Source organism: Cebidichthys violaceus, unplaced genomic scaffold (assembly GCF_023349555.1).
Source record: "Cebidichthys violaceus isolate CVI_PGR_0920_01 unplaced genomic scaffold, fCebVio1.0.p SCAF_6, whole genome shotgun sequence".
NCBI lineage: Eukaryota > Metazoa > Chordata > Actinopteri > Perciformes > Stichaeidae > Cebidichthys > Cebidichthys violaceus.
Genome location: NW_027176816.1, coordinates 13924527 through 13943565, shown reverse-complemented (window position 1 = coordinate 13943565; position 19039 = coordinate 13924527). Strand labels below are relative to the sequence as shown.

The 19039-nt window shown below is 40.9% G+C and overlaps 1 protein-coding gene across 2 annotated transcripts; it reads left to right on the top strand.

Annotated features, from left to right (window-relative positions):
• The first annotated feature begins 502 nt into the window (after positions 1-502).
• On the top strand, positions 503-13024 carry gpr173 (G protein-coupled receptor 173). Of its 2 annotated transcripts, XR_011105217.1 has the most exons (3): positions 503-1442; positions 6341-7879; positions 10963-13024. XR_011105217.1 is itself a non-coding variant. In XM_068733184.1 (2 exons), exon 2 carries the CDS (start codon positions 6539-6541, stop codon positions 7721-7723), a length of 1185 nt encoding a protein of 394 aa, XP_068589285.1. In that variant the 5' UTR covers positions 503-1442; positions 6341-6538; the 3' UTR covers positions 7724-13024. The 2 variants fall into 2 exon arrangements, 1 of the variants encoding a protein (XP_068589285.1); XM_068733184.1 differs by having other exon boundaries at positions 6341-13024.
• Positions 13025-19039: the final 6015 nt, after the last annotated feature.

The window sequence follows — 19039 nt, the reverse complement described above, 5'->3', positions numbered from 1 at the left end:
AAAAAGTGAGTGTCTTCAGTCATGCTAGAGGCTCTGAGAGGCTGTACTAAATAAGTTCAGAATGCTAATACACTTTCAAAATGGCAATGCTAACATGTTGATGTAAAGCAGGTACACCTGAACAATACTAATAATTCAAAGGCCTCATTGTTCAAATATGGCCTCATAAATAAAGGCCTCATTGTTGACAAATATGCCGGTTTACCGGCATATTTGTCATTCTCAGGCTGGTATGACTGTGAGTAATGCATTGCATAGTTTACTATGTGGAATAAGGAATTTGGTGAAACTCACACAAACCCTGATTTTTACCTGGATTTTTGCCTGATAATTATTTTAATTTGTTTCTGTATTATTATTATTTGAAATACATACATGTATATCAAGTCAAACTGGATTATTTTCATGAACATGTTTAAACAACTGTCAGAATGCAGTGGGACTCTCTGGTGGGGAGGGTCTGCCCACATCCCCCCAAAAGCTTCGGGCCGCCCCTGACCAGGGACCATCAGACAGGATTAAAATCACTGCCGACACCAGCAGCAGTTGACCGTTCCGACGATCGGATGCTGCGTTTATTCCCGAAACCTGCCCAGCACCGAATAAAGCCGCGCGTCCACCTGCCAGCGATACCGACGAAGCCGGCGTCTCACATCGGGCATTTCTCTCCGCGTTCTTCCACGTATATCCGCCTGTTTGCGACATGCCCGGCCGCTGACGGGCTGCGGGACACAATGAGGATTGGCCTCGGTGTCATCCCGCAGCCCTGCCCGCTCGGGGCTTTCTGGCCTCAGTACGTTAGCTAGCTAACAGAGTTCTCTCTGCCCAGAAGCCCTTGGATTGTTTGGGCATGCTAAAGGATTTCATGAACAACAAACGTGAGCTTTCTCTCGACTCGACTGGAACAATGCGAAAGGAAGTGCGGCGGCAGATCGACAGGGTTTCCGAAAACTACGAGCAGGAGATGCTCCACAGGGCGTCTGCTGGTGTCTGTCAGCTCCGAGAAAAGAGGAGTTTACTGATGCTACTATAGGATGCTTAGAAGATCAGCAGTAAACCACGTCTGATGGTGATGAACCCACAGTCTGTGCTGCCACAAGGATTGGGGGATTTATTGGCGACCGGCATTAGCTTCTGGGGGGAAAGCAGAGACATGACATGCACAAGAAAAAAGAGGAAAGGGAATTTCGGGTTCTTTCAAAGCTTTGTTTTTTAAAGGGAGTCCGCAACAGGCTTCCTAAAACACATTTTACAAAGATTTGGAGCGTTGACACTGTTGCCAATACACCGTGAGGTGCTGCTGCCTTTCTGATTTACTGATTGTTCCCAGCTATTCATTCCTCTGTGGGAACAGCCAGGTGGATCGCTGGAGCCCACATTACATGAGGACTGCAACAGACGGCCTGCCTGCCATAGTGTGGAGGACAAGCAGCCCACAGCAGGTAAGCAGCACAACATGACTACCATTTTGTATCGCCTCCAGGTCCCTGGTCTTCAAAATGTCATGCTGCCTGCCTCTGCATTCCTGCATGCCATTAATTTGGGTGGAATCAGCTCTTGCTGAGTCCTGGTTGCAGCCTCCTGTAGGCCCAGACCACCACAGCTCACTAGGACTGCTGCCTTTTGTCTGCCTCTACAGGGTGATCATCTGGCATTATGCAGAGCCAATCCTAATGTCTGATGCATACAGCAAGCATGCAGTGGTCAGTGTGGCACATGAGAAATGATACAGGATTCCCCCAGCTGTAGGGCCTCGCTCAGCAATGGGACAACCAAGTGTTTTAATAGCATTTGGACTGATGTAGCCCCCAGAGAATACAGCGCCACCTCCTGAAAGAATACGGGCTGTGTGTGTGTGTGTGTGTGTGTGTGTGTGTGTGTGTGTGTGTGTGTGTGTGGTTTTAAGCCACCCAGACTCCTTAATGCAGGACTGCAGCAGCTGCTGGCTCTCCAGTCCTCAGCAGACCTGTAGGCTCTGTGTGAGGAGGCCTGATGCTGGGCCCCGCTGTCAGAGAACAACTCTGTCTACATCTCATCCAGTGAGCTGTCGCCTCCTCCCACCGACATCAAGCCAGAGGTATTGGGCTGCTGTTGCTACCCAGTTCCTGACAGTGACTCTGCCCTCCGCCGCCAACCAACTTCCAGCTTTGCAAAGCCCCTCCTTCAAGACACACAGCCCCTCTCACAGTCTCTCTGCTCCCCAGCCTGTGGAGCTATGAAGCTATGAGGACTGCAACCTGATTCAAACAGTTGATGAAAGTGTAATTTATTCATTCATCAATTTGATGTGGATTTGATAAACATCTTTGTCGTTCATCACGCTGTGTTTTCTGTTCGTATTCAGCTAGTCCTTTAATGGAGTGCCAAGTGATGTCTTCAAGTTAGCTTTTTTCAAATACATTTTCCTCAAAGGCTCCACTCATCCTCAAGAAGAGCTGATATGAAACTACTCTTCCACATACCAACCTAGAGGTTAATTAAGTATTTCATTGAGACATTGTCAGAGGTTTTATATTGCTTTCATTTCTTTATTTATAGGCAGAAACGTTGCAGCCTCTCCTGTTGTGTTAAAGGGTCGGTTCACCAAATGACAAGTCTGTAGCTAGTAGCTATATTTAGGCACAGTTGTGCTTTGAGCTAAACGCTAACATCAGCATGCTAACAATTTTTGCAGGTAAAACTTCTAGGCTACCATTTTCACCATCTTTTCAGTTTAGTCTTTAGCATGCTAACAATTGCTAATTAGCTGTAAGGACAAAGTGTAAAGTAAAGTGTTCTGCACAGTGACAGTGGACGCTGGTTTATGAAAGATACATTTCTGTTCACTTTATTCATTTTTCAATGATGGCAGCAGTACACATTACATTGTATTCATTTAGCAGACACTTTTATCCACAGCACAATAAGTGTATTCAACATAGGTATTCAAGAGAATTACTAGTCACCAGAAGTCATAAGTGCATCTCCTTTTTTAAACAAGCATCTAAGAGCATAAACCAGAGCAAAAGTACAGTGCAGAAACAAACTAATACGAAGACAATAATTGCAACAAACTAATATGAATACAATAAGTGCAACAAACTAATATGAATACAATAAGTGCTAAGTGGAAGGCTCAGGGTAGTACTTCTTGAAGAGGTGAGATTTCAGCCTCCGCCGAAAGATGGGCAGCGACTCTGCTGTCCTGACGTCAGTGGGAAGTTCATTCCACCACTGTGGGGCCAGGACAGAAAACAGCCGTGACCGGGTCGATCGGCCGCAGGGACCTCAGAGCGATGGGGCAACCAATCGCCCCGAGGCAGCAGAGCGAAGTGGTCGGGCGGGGGTGTAGGGCTTGACCATGGCCTGGAGATAGGAATTAGGTTGAATTCACTTCAGTACCTCGGTGAAGGTAGTAATAGTACTATCTGAGGGTAACAGATACCTCTAGCTGGAAATGAGAAAACGCCCAGCAGTATGCTCCAAACAAAAACACATGGCATTTGACAAAACATCTCCACTCAAGGTCCACCTCCTCAGTTTTGGAGCTTTTGACCATATTACGGAGTCTTTATCAACTCATCAGTTGTTGAGTTGTCTTTGAACTGTTCAAAGTTTCCATTTTTCTGAGCACTATAAGGACGTCTTTGACATGTGTGGAAAATAGGACTGTGTATCGGCAAGCACCTCACGATACGATACGTATCACAATCGACATGTCACGATACAATTCAATTTATTTTGTACAGCCCAAAATCACAAATCACCAATTTGTTTTAGAGAGCTTTATAATCTATACACATACGACATCCTGATACTACAGTTCATAGCGTAGTACCCACCCTTCTGTTCCCCTTCAGGTCAACACTGTTAGCTCTGTCAGCACAAAGTTTATACTGTTAGCGCGGGTTAGCACCATTACCTATGAGATGCTGACTCAGGCGTGGCCATGTTGAGAGCTGTTGAGAGGCAATAAAAGGCTCTTAATCTCATATTATGCACCCTTAACTATAACTTTAGTAGTCTGTCCTGAGCCACTGATGAACACAAATTGTTCTTGATTTGTTTCACTGAATAGCTGCTCTTTCCTTATGGCACAGTCTCACAGAACTTTAGAGAGTTTGAAGTGCTGTAGTTGTTTCCTTTGGAGTTCTATCTCTGAGTATCCTCAGCTTTGGGAACAGGTCTCGTATGTTTATGTCCTGAGTTCAGACGTGCTCAGCACGTCACTCAATGTGAAGCAGTGCCTTTGTAGATCAATTCCTTCCATTTCACAGTTTAGTCGGTTTAAGGAGGAATCAGAACATGTTGTCAAACTGTCACATATGTGTACATTAAACAGTCCACTGTATAGGATTGCTCTAAATCCGGAGCACACTGACCTGGCACATGAGATCTTAACCCAGGAAAGAATAATCGCATAGCTTTTAAAGGATGTTTGAGTTGTACACCCCTTGCGACAGCTGTGCTGACCAATCACAGTTCTTACTGCGGCTCCATGTGTAGGCTCCAAAGCTCCAATGTAACCCCTTACTGCACAACTATAAATCCAGCTTTAGTGGTTGGTTTGACAAATGTACGTAGGGTTTACTTACTAACCTCTGTTACAGTGCAGCACTGTAGAAGCTCTGCTTCCTAAGCTTTTCATGAGGAGCAACCGTGACCGTCCCTATCAATTATTAACAGTCCTAACTGAGGCTAAGGTTTAAGGGGTCAGCCTTCTTAAACAAAGTGATTGTGGATCATCAAAGTGCGCCTAAATGGTAGTTTGGCTCGGTTTGCTTACTGAAGCTTAGAGATATCACTGATGTAGATATCTGAGTAACATGAGGCGACTTTATAATGTAGTATACTCAGTTATCTTTCATTAGAAAGAAGAAAAAATATCATCTCCCAATATATTACAAAGATTTTGATCAGTTAGACCTCATCAGGTATTTCTTATTTTCTACTTTTAAAATTTTCTGTACATGACATTAAAACCTACTTTTACAGGCTGCCACTGAGCACGTTGTAAAAAGATTTCCACATTAATTTCTTGTCTTGCCTGGGCTTCAATATTTGGATTTTAATCCTAATTTCTCAACAGCGTCTTTTTTATTCTAGTTATGTGATAATATTGTATATTTTTCATATAATAACTGCATTGCCCTGAATGTATCACTGATTCACCTCCATATGGGCAGAGACAAAACTTGCACAACTCGGACCCTCGTGTCCACATGGATGCAGTGACAAAGGTGTGATAAAGCCATTGTACTCTACCAGCCCAGCATCGAACAGCAGACCGACTCAGTGAGAGACTAGCTGGTGAACACAGCGGAGCATTTAGCAGCTAAGCAGACAGATGTTTCCTCAGGAGTTGATGGAGACCAAAAAAACAAGTGAGACTAAATATTGGACCTACATTCATCAGGTGGACATGAACACCACTCCTAATGATTGTTCGACATTTCAACTTTATAAGGCTATTATATGTCGAATGGGTGCAAGATGTTCTGTGTTTTGTGGAGTGCTTGGCACAAGTGGGCAAAAAACAGAGATGTGCAGTTTTAAAAAGGGGTGAGGGTGCAATGTGATGTTGTAACACCTATATGATGACTGTTCACAGATCACAGCACTTAGAATATGTAATTGAACAATTGGAGTTTATTCAAGCTTAATGCAGATTTTAACAATTGGTAAAAAATATAAACAGAAATTTACAGTCCCATGGTGTCCTATGAAAAACCAGCCAGCACGGTTTAAATGACTCCTCTGAGAAAACGATGGAAAGACTAAGAAGTAGGAGAAATATTCTCGCTGAATGACATCATGAAATAGATTACGTATTAAAATCACCAGCATGATGAATAACTGTAAACAAATAAATATAACAACTATCAGCATGTGCGTTACTGTATAAGTAGGCCCGTGTTTTCCACCATTCTGTATTCTTCTTTTAAAGTATGGCTCTCAATTTATTCAAGAGATGTTCATTACATAAAATAGTATTGATAATTACACCGTGTCTTAGTAGAGACTAAATTCTATGACTAAGCTTTTTGATTTCACTGTCCATTATATGCTCATTATCATTAAGTATTGCATCAATCTCTCACACCTTTTAAGCGATGTGTCATACCTAGCAACATGGTCACCCTCACCTCCTCACTGAGATCCCTTGCTCAGAGTTGCTCTGAGATATTTCCTAAATCACTCCTAGGCTAGGAATCCTTGCTAGAAATGTTTAGGTTGAATTAGCAGTGTTCTTAGAATGTTGGTGTGGTACTACCTGAATGACTGAAATGACTCTCCACACACACATGCAACAAAGATCTATCCAAACTCTTAATTATTTGTCTTCTCCAATTGTTTTCAGGCTCCTGGAGCGGATCAGGAGGTGAGACGACATAAAACACCAAAGAAGGGACCCTTCTCGAAATGGGGCGATGTGGATTGAGGTGTTCCTGTTCCTTGTGAACTGCGGAAAGGAAGCAACCACGAGGACGGAGGAACGACCAGCAGACGGAGGAGGCGGCAGAGGAGCGGTGGCTTTGGTGTTTGAAGAAAAGCTGGTATGGGTGGGGGGGCATTCGGGATGGCGAATAGAAACGAGAGTAGCGAAGGGCCGGCTGGGCCCATAGCAGCAGTGGTAGCTACGGCAGGAGGTATGGTAGCAGAGAGCCCGTCCTCGGCTGTCTCTACCTATATCAAACTGGTGCTGCTGGGGCTGATCATCTGCATCAGCCTGGTGGGCAACCTGGTGGTGTCTCTGCTTGTACTGCGGGACCGAGCCCTGCACAAGGCACCTTACTACTTCCTGCTGGACCTGTGCCTGGCCGACACCATTCGCTCAGCCATCTGCTTCCCCTTCGTGCTGGTGTCTATAAAGAACGGCTCGGCCTGGACCTACAGCGTGCTGAGCTGCAAGGTTGTGGCCTTCATGGCAGTGCTCTTCTGCTTCCATGCCGCCTTCATGTTGTTCTGTATCAGCGTAACACGCTACATGGCCATTGCACACCACCGCTTTTACTCGAAACGCATGACGTTCTGGACATGTGTGGCAGTGGTGTGCATGGTGTGGACACTGTCGGTGGCAATGGCTTTCCCGCCAGTTTTTGACGTGGGCACCTACAAATTCATTCGCGAGGAGGACCAGTGCATCTTTGAGCATCGCTACTTCAAGGCTAATGATACGCTGGGCTTCATGCTAATGCTGGCTGTGCTCATTCTAGCCACACACGTTGTCTACATGAAGCTACTCCTCTTTGAGTACAAGCACCGTAAGATGAAGCCGGTCCAGATGGTGCCGGCCATCAGTCAGAACTGGACCTTCCACGGGCCGGGGGCTACTGGCCAAGCGGCAGCCAACTGGATTGCGGGCTTTGGCAGGGGCCCGATGCCACCGACTCTGCTAGGAATTCGGCAGAACTTGCACAACCAGAACCGGCGCCTGTTGGGCATGGAGGAGTTCAAAGCGGAGAAACAGCTTGGCAGGATGTTCTACGTGATCACCCTGCTGTTCCTGGTGCTCTGGTCTCCCTACATAGTGGCTTGCTATTGGAGGGTGTTTGTCAAGGCTTGCACAATACCACACCGGTACCTCTCCACCACCGTGTGGATGAGCTTCGCCCAAGCCGGGGTCAACCCTATTGTCTGTTTCTTCCTTAACAAAGACTTGAAGAAAGGGCTCCTTTCCCACCTACCAGCCTGCTGCAGGACTAAACCTCATCTGCCACGAGAGCCTTATTGTGTCATGTAAGCAGAGATGATGAGCAAAACATGGAGAGAAACCAAGGGGCAGCTGACTGATGTTGGGGGAGTGTTTGCCTGAGCTAATGTGACGTTTGATTCGATGCAAGCTACTTTTAAGCAGTGGGTGCAAACTAGTGAGTGTAATGGTTAAAACACTGGAATGGTAAGCATGTATTTCCATCTACCAACTCTTTTTCTCTCAAAAAGCATACACGATAACAAGAGAAAAATACTTAAATTGCAACACATGCAAGTAATAATGCAGTCATTGTGGAAACCAAGCCAGACAAACAACAAATTACATGAGATGCTTCATAAAGAATGCCAAAATAGCCAAATAGAAAAGTCTTGGATTGACACAAAGGATATTTGAGTTGTTGACAAAAAGATTCCTAAGGACAAAGCAGTAACTTTTCTAGTCTAAATTTCCCTAACATGCTGGATTAGTTAGCAAAGGCAGATAATGTTAGAGCCGAGAGGACCGGAGGGAGACAGAGAGAGAGAGATGCAACAAAGGTCCCTGGACTGATTTGAACAGAGGATGTTGCTGTTCAGCGTCTTAACCCCTAAGCCACAGGAATGACCCCTAACTGCACCTATTTTATTAGTCTTCAATTTTTGGGACTTGACAACATTGTTGGAAGAAAAATAATTCCAGCGGTCCATGAGGTTTTGGTTTTCTTTCACTCTATCCAAAGACAGCCTCTTATTGTTCAGCTGCTTACCCATGTATGGCGCTTATGTCACATTCTGGCCTGAAAATTATTTTAAAATCAATTTTGTTAAGTTTTAGTACATGGGGGGGTTCTTGAACTTATTAGAGGAAAGGAAGGCAGCCTCAAAGAGTTCATGAATAGCATTGACTCAGAAGACAGTGAGATGGTTGAAACTGATCTTAAGTTGGTAATGATATGAATTCCCTGAATGAGGAACATAGTGTCTGAAGCAAACGCATCAGTGACAGAAACACCAACAAGTAATAGGCACCAGCTTTTATGATCATGATGATGAATCTTCTGCGGTCTCATCTTATCTATTATTTTCTCTATTATAACTGCAGAATAACTACTGATACACGTGTTATTTTAATGCTGTGCCTCACTTGAAGACAAAAGAGAAGAAGTGATCAGCTCAGTTGATAAAAAGCAGAGGTGTGATTCTGAACAAAGTGCTTTGTTTTGTTTAAAATACTTCTCTTAGAAGAACCTAGTGCACTTAATTTACTTTGTTGTGAAGTTTAAATTGTAATGCCCTCAAAAATTCCCCCAATGGAACAAAAAACGATTCCGTTCTGTTTCTATCAGAGCAGCTTGTGTTTCTGCAGCAGAGAATTCACTTGTGAATGTATGTAAATGCTGTAATTGTTGACAATTGGATTGGAATCAATACATTTTATTTGTCTTTGTCGTCATGTACAAACAGAAAAGCTAGTTTTTCCTGTTTGTTTCTGTCACTTCTCTGAAGTCTATGAAAGAAAACTACAGCTTTCCTTCACTGTTCAGTACAAATGTCTGATGACAGAGCTACGTCCATTTAAACCAGTAAAGTAGAGCTGCAATGTATGTGTTACCACATTGATCATGTGACCTGAAAAATGTTTTCCGTATGCTTGGAATTCACAGTGTGTTAGTTAGTACTTGGGCAGAGGAGGATTGTATGAAGCTGTTTTGAAGGTCAGTGATGTCTAGACAGTTTTCTACCGATCAGCCAATCACATTAGTGTGTCAAGTTCACAAACGATGAACTTAAAAGACGTGTGTGGATTTACTCTGCCTCCATGTGTTGATCTCTTGACTACGTTAAGTCCATTGAAAGGAACCGATTTCACTCTGAAATGCAGCCATATCAAATGATGTTGTTACTGGACCTTTAGTCTTTACTATTCCTGTTAATTTCAGCTATGTGACAAGGATTCCTGTATGAAATCTCAAGTTACCTCCTCGCTTGAGTGATCTCTAACAGCCCAGCAGGAATCAGATCTTGATTGAAATCCCAACTGTATATATATATATATATATATATATATATATATATATATATATATATATATATTATTGCACTGGGAGAAGGAGAAGAGGCAATGGATGGATAGATTAATAAGTAAAATGAGAATGCAAAGGAAATGTAGGTATCCGAGTAAAGAACAGACAGGAGGAAGTCTCGACAGGATTTTGCTCTTGGCATATTTTCATTCTGTTTGTCAGTGTAAAACACTAAACTTCCATCTGTGCCAGTGATGGTAGCCTAAAGTGCTTTGTTGTTGTTGCTCACTCGTGCAACAGAAAACATACTATGAGGACTTCAGGCTTGGAATACACCTCAATACAAAACCTTATTTCTTTAGAATGTTCCCTGAGGGCAAACATCTTAAGTAACATCTTTAACACAACTTTTACTGAGGAGAACTGCTATGGACGATGTAAGGGGGCAATGAGAAGTGCAGCTAGCTCTCCAATCACTGGTTGAGGGACAGTTTCTTTCAACATTAGATATCAAGAGACCTGTTAAAATGTACAACCAAAACACAGAGACTGTCTCCCCCAAACAAGAACTTATTCACATCCATCTTCTGTCGGCCATCAGGAATCACATACTGCTGGAAAATCAGCGTTTACCCATTCATAGCATTGATATTTGATGATGCAAATCAATATGAGAAATCCAAATTCTGACTTAAGAAAATGTCAAAATTATTATTTTTTCGGGTCAATATTATGAGATAAAGTCCACATTTTCACTTGCTCTATCAAAAGTGTTAAAAACTGATAGTCAATACAATTTCTTATCACAGTTGTCCCTATCATGACGTCATAGTACAACTAAGCTGTTCAAAATGGAGCCAAGATGGTTGGCACGAAATCTTAGATTACAAGATAAATCTGGAGTCACTATCACCTTGATGGAGTTTGATCGTACAGTAGAAACTAACTCATCGTTACCACACACAGAGCTCTGAAGATACAAAGACATCTACTGCTCTATTTTTGCACAAACCTAAAAATTGATTAACTGCTTCTTTCTTGTATCTCTCTTAAAAAAGAACCTTAGCTTGAAGTGGAGTTCAGGTAGAAGAAAGGAACAGGGCACAGAGATTGTAGTTTGTCAGTGAATGTGTGAAAACATGACACAGTCCTTAAGCTTGATAGAAAATGGTGTTTAGGGGCTCCTTTGTCTCTGCCGTGGCATATCTAACACACCCGACAACAGCATGCCACACAGAACCGCTAATCTTGTTTTTATTTTCAGAATTATGGCCTTACTCCATAAAAACATCCAACCAATGCAACAAAGAGTAGACACGTGTCTCTTCTGTATGCACTGAAGTCATTCGAGGAGGAAACAGAACACTGTGTACACTAGTGACATTTGGAAGACTTGTTGCTCTTTCCATCCAAACCTGGAGGAACTGGAGTCATGGACAGATGATGTGAAACGGGATGAAGGCGAACATTCAAAGTAGTAGAAGGGAAGCCCGCTCTGGAGTGTTTTTCACAGTTGTTTTCCTCTTGGACATCAACCTGAGAGAAGAAGGAAAAACGACTGGTCTTTCATTTCATTTCTGAGACTAAGCCAGAGAAACGTGTGGATGATGCTGGAGAGGCCTGACAGTGCTTTTTTAGTTGCCTCAGGCAGATTATCTTTTGTAAATGTACTGTGACCTCTGTACTATTTAGTGTGTATTATATTGACAGCAAACCAACTTTGAAATGCAACCGAAGAGTTCCTGATCATCATATTTTTACTGTGTGTGTGTGTGTGTGTGTGTGTGTGTGTGTGTGTGTGTGTGTGTGTGTGTGTGTGTGTGTGTGTGTGTTTGTTTCTATTGGCAGGTATGACTGTGTGTATGAGTAAGATGATGGTTAAATGGATGAACCAGGAACATGAGAAGGAAAATACTGACCAGATAAATGCATTATGAAGATATCATTCCTGCAAATGCTTCCTCAGTATTGCTCATGGTGACACAAGGATCTGATTGTGTTTTCAAACCAATGAAGTTTACTCAAGGTCCCTTTTGTAAAACATGTAATAGATTATTATTAATTGGACTGGATTTTTTGTACATATTTAGGGGTAATGAAGGTAAAAGAGCTTGAGATAATGTCAGGCCAAATGTGATCGCATACACTGTCTCTTTCTGAATGTTTCATTGAAGAGTTGATACATAAAAAAGCCTTTCAAACTATAATTTTCATGATGATAAATAACCAAGAATTGTACATACAAAAAATCAGCACTCAATTGTTATTTTCCTTAAAGAATAACAGCAAATGATTTTCCTTGGGTCTTCTTCATCAATCAGTGTCACGAACGCCGAGATCTGTGAACACAGTGACTCAGTCTCATGATGAGGCCGGATGGGAACAAACCAACAGGTTAGTTGGAAGGACTCAAACCGTCTGTTGTGAACATTCATCACAGTTCACATCCCACTTCTTGCTTCAACATATTATTACTGACATTCAGCGTGACCTCCATATAAAGTGGTTCAGATAAACTATTGGTTTGTTCCCAACCTGTCTGAACATCTCAACCTTTGTTGCAGCGATGTCGCCATGCTCCCAGATCTGAGAATTAACCAATAAAAGTGAATACATATTACAAAGAAATCAAACCCAAGTTATAATCAATTGGAGTTATCCTTTAATCGTCACCTTTTGTCTCAAAGATTGGCTTTCTATTGGCCTGGTCACATCAGAAAGACCATGAAGCAGCACCAGAGTCGAGCAGTTAAGCTAGCTAAACTAGAGTTTGTTTACAGAAGTTCACCAAAGTTGAATCTGGTGGGAAAGAATAGAATGTGGTGTGAGTGCTGGTGTGACTGGGCCACAGCAGTAAATGAGCCAGATACCAGTTTGACAAGTGAATGTCCAAACCAGTCTCTGTTACTGTTCCATGGTAAACACACACAGTAACAGAAATCACAATAACAAGACATCACAGCAGCTATAGACAGCATTTCTTTGGAAAGAACTCAACAAAACAATGTCATATAGAGAGGGGGCTAGGCCTATGAATTCTCTGCAAAATGTCTAATTTTTCCCTTAAAGTAGAACACTAAAGGTAGAAGGTTAATCTCATCTCAGTGCATCCTGAAGCCAATATCATACATAAAAAATACCAAAAGGTTTGAAGTACGTGAAAGGAATTTCTTCTGACAACTCAATCATGGAGGCAAGTCAGACGCTGCGGTTTCCGTTTGTTCTGTATTATTAAAAAAAAAAAGTTTGAGCTATTACGCATGTCTCTGGCGATTTATGATTTTTGTTGTTGATTTTGTAATGAAAATAAATTTCATTTGAAATGATCAGAACATTATTATGATTACCTATGGCAGGGTCTTCCCAGAATTCCTGGGTGTGATGGTATATCGATTTTAAAAACACATTTTGCACATTGTGCACACAGACCATGCTTTTAATGTACAGTTTTGGAAGCTTAATGAGTATGATGATGGTATGGTAGAGTATGATGGGTCAACACCATGGTTCCACTCTGTAACTTGGTCGGTTCACCAAAACTACAAAAGTCTCACTTACCTCTAAAAAAATCAACACCTCATTGCAGAGACAGTCCAGTGTTACTCAGGGGAATCTACCCAACACATTGTCTGAAGTATTCATGGGGACTACTTCTTTGAAAGAAAGTTGTTCAATACTTCAACTAACATTTCAGTTGTCACTGCTTCCATACCATCTGACACTACAATTATTCACAGTGTACACAAGTAAACTGACATTGTAACTGCTTCCATTGCTCACTTCACAAATGACAAGTCAACTGCTTTCATAGTTCAGACATCAACTGACATTTCAGTGAGTATATTAACTGATTCCAACTGCTTTTAGCTCTTACACTTCAAATGATACCTTTACTCCTTTCAGGTAGTTCTCATCCAGCGTTTACAGCGATACCTAGTATGAAATATAACGCACTGTACTTCGTAGATATCCCACAAAATGATTTTGTATGTGATCCACGTAATCACAAACCAGAATGCAAACAGAAGGGTTCATGGGTCAAACAAAAAACAGTCTTTCAAACCAGGGGATATCTTTTCAATAGGTCAATGTTAATTTATTTATTTGTTGTTAATTTGCATACTTCAGTGACGACACTTCCGTTGTTATATTAACCCAAACAACGATCTTTTACTAAACCTAACAAAGTAGTTGTGTTGCCTAAATCTAACTAAGTAGTTTTGTTTCCTAAACCTTACTAAGTAGTTTTGTTTCCTAAACTTAACTTAGTAGTTTTGATGTCTAAACCTAGCTAAGTAGTTTTGATGTCTAAACCTAACTAAGTAGTTTTGTTGTTTAAATCTAACTACGTAGTTTTATTGCCTAAACCTTACTAAGTATTTTTGTTTCCTAAACCTAACTTATTAGATGTTTTGTCTAAGCCTAACAAAGTAGTTGTGTTGCCGAAACCAACTAAGTAGTTTCCTGTTAAGACGGCAGGCTACTTTGAAAAGACTGTATGCTTATAACGAGCTGAAATTACTGAACTTTAATAGGATTTACTTTTTAAAAGAGATTATATGAACAGTTGTATGAGGATATGTTGCTTCTTTTAAAGTTTACATTGCCAGTATAAAGAGGGAAAGAGAACCATTATAAACACCAAACTTAAAACTGTCTTATTGTATTAAGAAAGAAAGAAAGAAAACATGAATCGATCTATACATCTTTTTAGTTAATTTGTCTTGATCACAAATACATGCAGATATAACACAGCCCATCATCCAGTCAGGTTAATAGGAGCTATACATGAAGTGATAGCAAGCTACCTGACCAGCACTGTGGCTTCAGTTGACTAAACACAACCCATCTGGCTTGTTCACCTTTCATTGACCTCAACCACCTGTGTGTCTTCACTTGGAGATCAGGATGGCTGGCTTTTACTGAGGACACACTGAACACCAGTCTGGCCTACTTTCTCATCCAAGAAGCCTTTCAAACTACACTGATTCATGACCCTCCTTTCATACTGACCTCAGACCAGATTCCTCCCATGTTTTCTGTCTTTTGTTCTGAATAAACATGAAAGTAACCAATCTCTATGACTAAACTGACTAAAGACAGTATACTGTATTACAACAATGAGAAAGTCAGTGAGTGATTAGAAATTAAGAAGTATTGGGATACTTGACCGCAGTCATTAAGAAATGTTTTATAATGTGTTATGATTATTGTTATAAAACATTATTCAAATATATGAGTGCTTATCACTATGATTATACAGTCTTATAAGCAGATTGTAAGGAAGTTTATAATGCATTACAGACATGGGCTTCATAGAAAGTGTTACCAAAAAGTAATTTTACCTCTCAGAACACAGGAGTCGCTGGTCTACCACTGCCTTAAGCAGTTAGTTTGTTTGTGTTATTGTGTGACTTACCTTATGTTTTAAGGGTTAGTTCAGGTTTACCAAAGTCACACAATACAACAAACAACCCAAACAATCGAGGCAGCAGTAAACCAGCAACTCTCTTGTGATGTAAAATGACAGTTTTAGTCAAAGAAGTCTTGCAAGTCAGCAAGGTAAAGCTGTGAAAATATTCTAAATATAGCTACATTTAAACTGATTCTTTTAGGTGTCTGAAATACATCACAGCAGTACATGACGTTTCTCCAAACTCCATCTCCTGCAGTAATACACTGAGTATGGAGAAGTAGCTACCACACTTCTAAACAATACTCTGAGTGAATTTGAGTTCCCTCTGGTAAACAGTTATGCAGTGTATGTCTAGTGCTTTTATTGTGAAAGGTAAGAATGGAAGAAGTGGATCTGGTCTACAATGCCTTTATTTAGCTTGAAACATTATAGTGTATGATTTGAATATGTTCGTTTCACACAACGTGATTGGTTGATGTCTTATTCAAGGTGCAAAAGTTCTGAAAAATCAGCATTGTTCTGGAAAAAAATGACGTTGCTTTTTTCACCGCGTAATAATCACGTTATGTGTGAAAGTATTCATGACAAAAACAACTGTTCATAAAAAGTATATTGAATACAACCCAAATAAGGTGCCAGCATGCATTTAAAGAGCATCAAAATAGAGCTTGTTCATACAAAATCTTGGGGGAGGGACTAAGCCCATAATGTCCACATATTCGGTGACCCGCCCCTAGTGGTTAGAGAGGTATCATTGAACTGTAAAAGTACATATGTATACATGGAATTTGACTCCGGTTTCCACTCCGCTCTCAATGTACATACACTATTTTACAATAAACAAGAAAAAAAATATATAGAATAAAAAAGAGCAGCAAAAAAGTAGAACAGATGTAGGTATAAACATTTAACAGCTATATACAATATAAGTATAAATATAAAATACATAAAAAAATGTAATATGTATTTATATACATATATATACACACACATGTGAACGTAAACCTATAAACAACAATGGCAATGGAATTGAGGTGATAGTGCAAGTGGTGGTAATAGTGCAAACAGAGGTATTAGTGCAGTATGACTTATTTATTGTTCATCAGAGTGACGGCCAGCGGAAAGAAGCTATTCCTGTGTCTGGTGGTTTTGGCAGCTGGTAATTGAAACAATTGGATTTAGTGAAGGATACATTTCTACACCCAAACATCTCAAACAGAGGTGGCCAACACAGTGCCCGCGGGTACCTGGTCGCCCGCATGGACCACGTGAGTCCCCCGCAAGGCAGCTCCGTCAGTCTTCGGAACAGGCTGCGGGGCAACAACTCGTGGGTGGCGGGGGTAGAGGCGCGGCAACGCAATCCGACCGAAAAGGCCCAGACTAGAGGTTTGAACGCAGGCGCCCGAAGACGCTCGCGCACCTAGGAGGGTTGGATCCCCCCCCCCCCCCCCCTCGGCTATAGACGAGACTTTTTACTAGTTTCTTCGTGGAGAAAAAGGTACCATTAGAAAAGCTGGTGTCGGTGACAACAGACGGGGCTCCCGCCATGACGGGCCGGCATGCAGGCTTCATTGCACAATCCAGACTTCCCAAAATTTGGTGATTAGTACTAATGTAATAGGATTCATTTATTTCATTCATTTTTTTTTTCTTATCTTACATAACTGATAATTTGTATAAACATGGACAGAGTTCATGATTTGTTAAAAAAAATTTCAAAGGTAGTAGTTAGTACAAACGAGACATAATTTGGAGATAATTTGTACAAAAATATAACAGGTGTGATTTTGAACAAAATACACAATCATTGTTAATAATTATTGTGAGGAATAATTAACATTGACATGTGATCAGACAGTCTCTTCACACATATTATTATTATTAAAAGGTGATCTGTGCAACTTTGTTATTTAGGAAGTTTGAATCAAACAAGTAGACCTTCATACTACTCTTTACCCTTAAGTAGCTCTGTTTCAAAAAGGTTGGTGACCCCTGCTCTAAAACACCTGGTGAGGCAGTGACGAGCTGTGCCTCACCTCAGATTGTGAATCCCTCACTAACTGGGTTGAGTGCATGCCTTTTGCTTTCTCATTGTTTGTCACCACTGTAATATTTGTAGACACTTTTATTATATGTCCTTTCTTTACATAGAATAGGTAATGTATTTCACGTATGTGCAGAACATATTTAGTGTTGCTGATCTGACAGAAACCGCAGTGAAAAAGCACACAGGGGAGGCAAACACTACCTCTGCCTCAAAGAAGAGGGCGTGCGAGACACACGCTCCCAGTGGAATCAAATATGTACCTTACTTATGTATGTGTAAATAACCTATGTGTGTGTAAATAATGCTGATATGAAAAACAACCAGTAGTCATTGTGCAAGCTGCCAATTGAATGGTGATTTAAGCTTCTCTATTGGGTTCATATATTTGTAAATCTGACTTATGTAGTGTCAGTGCCTCACCAGCCACGAACCACACGTCACTGTGTGAAACAAATGTCTATCATTATTTTTGAATCATGCAAGAATTATCTCATTGTTAGAATGTTCTGCTGGTGACTTGGACCAAGCAAGAACATCAGCTACTGTTCTAAGGAGAACTGTATGACTCTGCAGTTAGAATAATTTAATAGATCAGAGTTCTATACAACATGTCAACATTACGAGTATGTTTCAGTATGTTTCATTTGAATTCTAAACTGAAAGCCCCCCTCCAGTCAAAAAGCTCTTGTCACCTTGTTTGAATGTTTGAGCTTCACTGTGCAGAATGATTGAAGTGCTCAGTTTGTTCTCACATCCTTCTGCTGCAGAGGGAACGTTTCTTTATGCTCTCCTTTAGTCTCAGTTTAACACCTGGACGCAGCAGCAAGATTCACAACTAGTTTGGAAGGCAATGTGGATGTGTGATGTGAAACATCCAATGGACTTACACTGATTCTGGAGGAGCTGGAGATGCCATTTAAATAGCTTCTATCTAGATGATTGTGATGGAGAAACCAACAATGCATTTTCATGAACAAGAAACATGTTTTTGGGTTGAGGCAGAACCTACATGACAGTGTGCATGGAACTTTTGTATTCAAACTCATATGACCCACATTTAAGTGTTGGTGGAACGATGATTTAGTTAATTCCAACTCATTTGTCACATACTGAAATTATTTAGTAACATGTTTCATCTGTGCAGGTTCATCAGGCTCCAGCATGAAGGACCTGCCCTCCCTGTCTGAAAAACATCACATCAGCTTTTATGCGTTTTCATATTTTCCATTTGTTTTATAGAGGAAGTGTAGTTTGAGTAGTTCACGTATTTCTTGATATGAAGCAGAACAACGTGGGGGTTGTTAGAACAGAGTTCTGTATCAAGAGGAAACTCAAACATGTTCGCTCTGTATAATGCGTCTGACAGCTATAGCAGGTCAAAAGCACCATCTAGTGGTAAAACGTGTGGAACATACTTTGAAAATGAACTACGCCCTCTTCATATGGAGCTAGAACAGTGACAGTACACTTTGGAATTGAAATAAAAAATTGGGCATAAAAAAGGGAAACATCGGTACTGACAAAAAACAGGCATTAAAGGTGATTTATATGCAACTCCCCTTAGCCCTCCCCTCCATGCCAAAACACAAAGAAAAGTAAAAGATAAAAAAACTGTCCATGTTAAGAAAAAACGGACCCTGAAAAGAGTAACATGACGAAAAGATATGTCTATCTAAAGACTGTCATCGAAAAAATTATCGGTATAGAAAAAATGTATTCATTTTTCAGTGGAACTTTTTTCACTGCCATTTCCTTTTTCCAAAGCCAAAACTTAGTCACTGGTCTCTCTCCATATCCAGCACTTGTGAAAAATAAATAAACAAAATAATAAAAAATAAAAAGAGTAAAAATACAACAATCAAAACATGAAAGCATCAG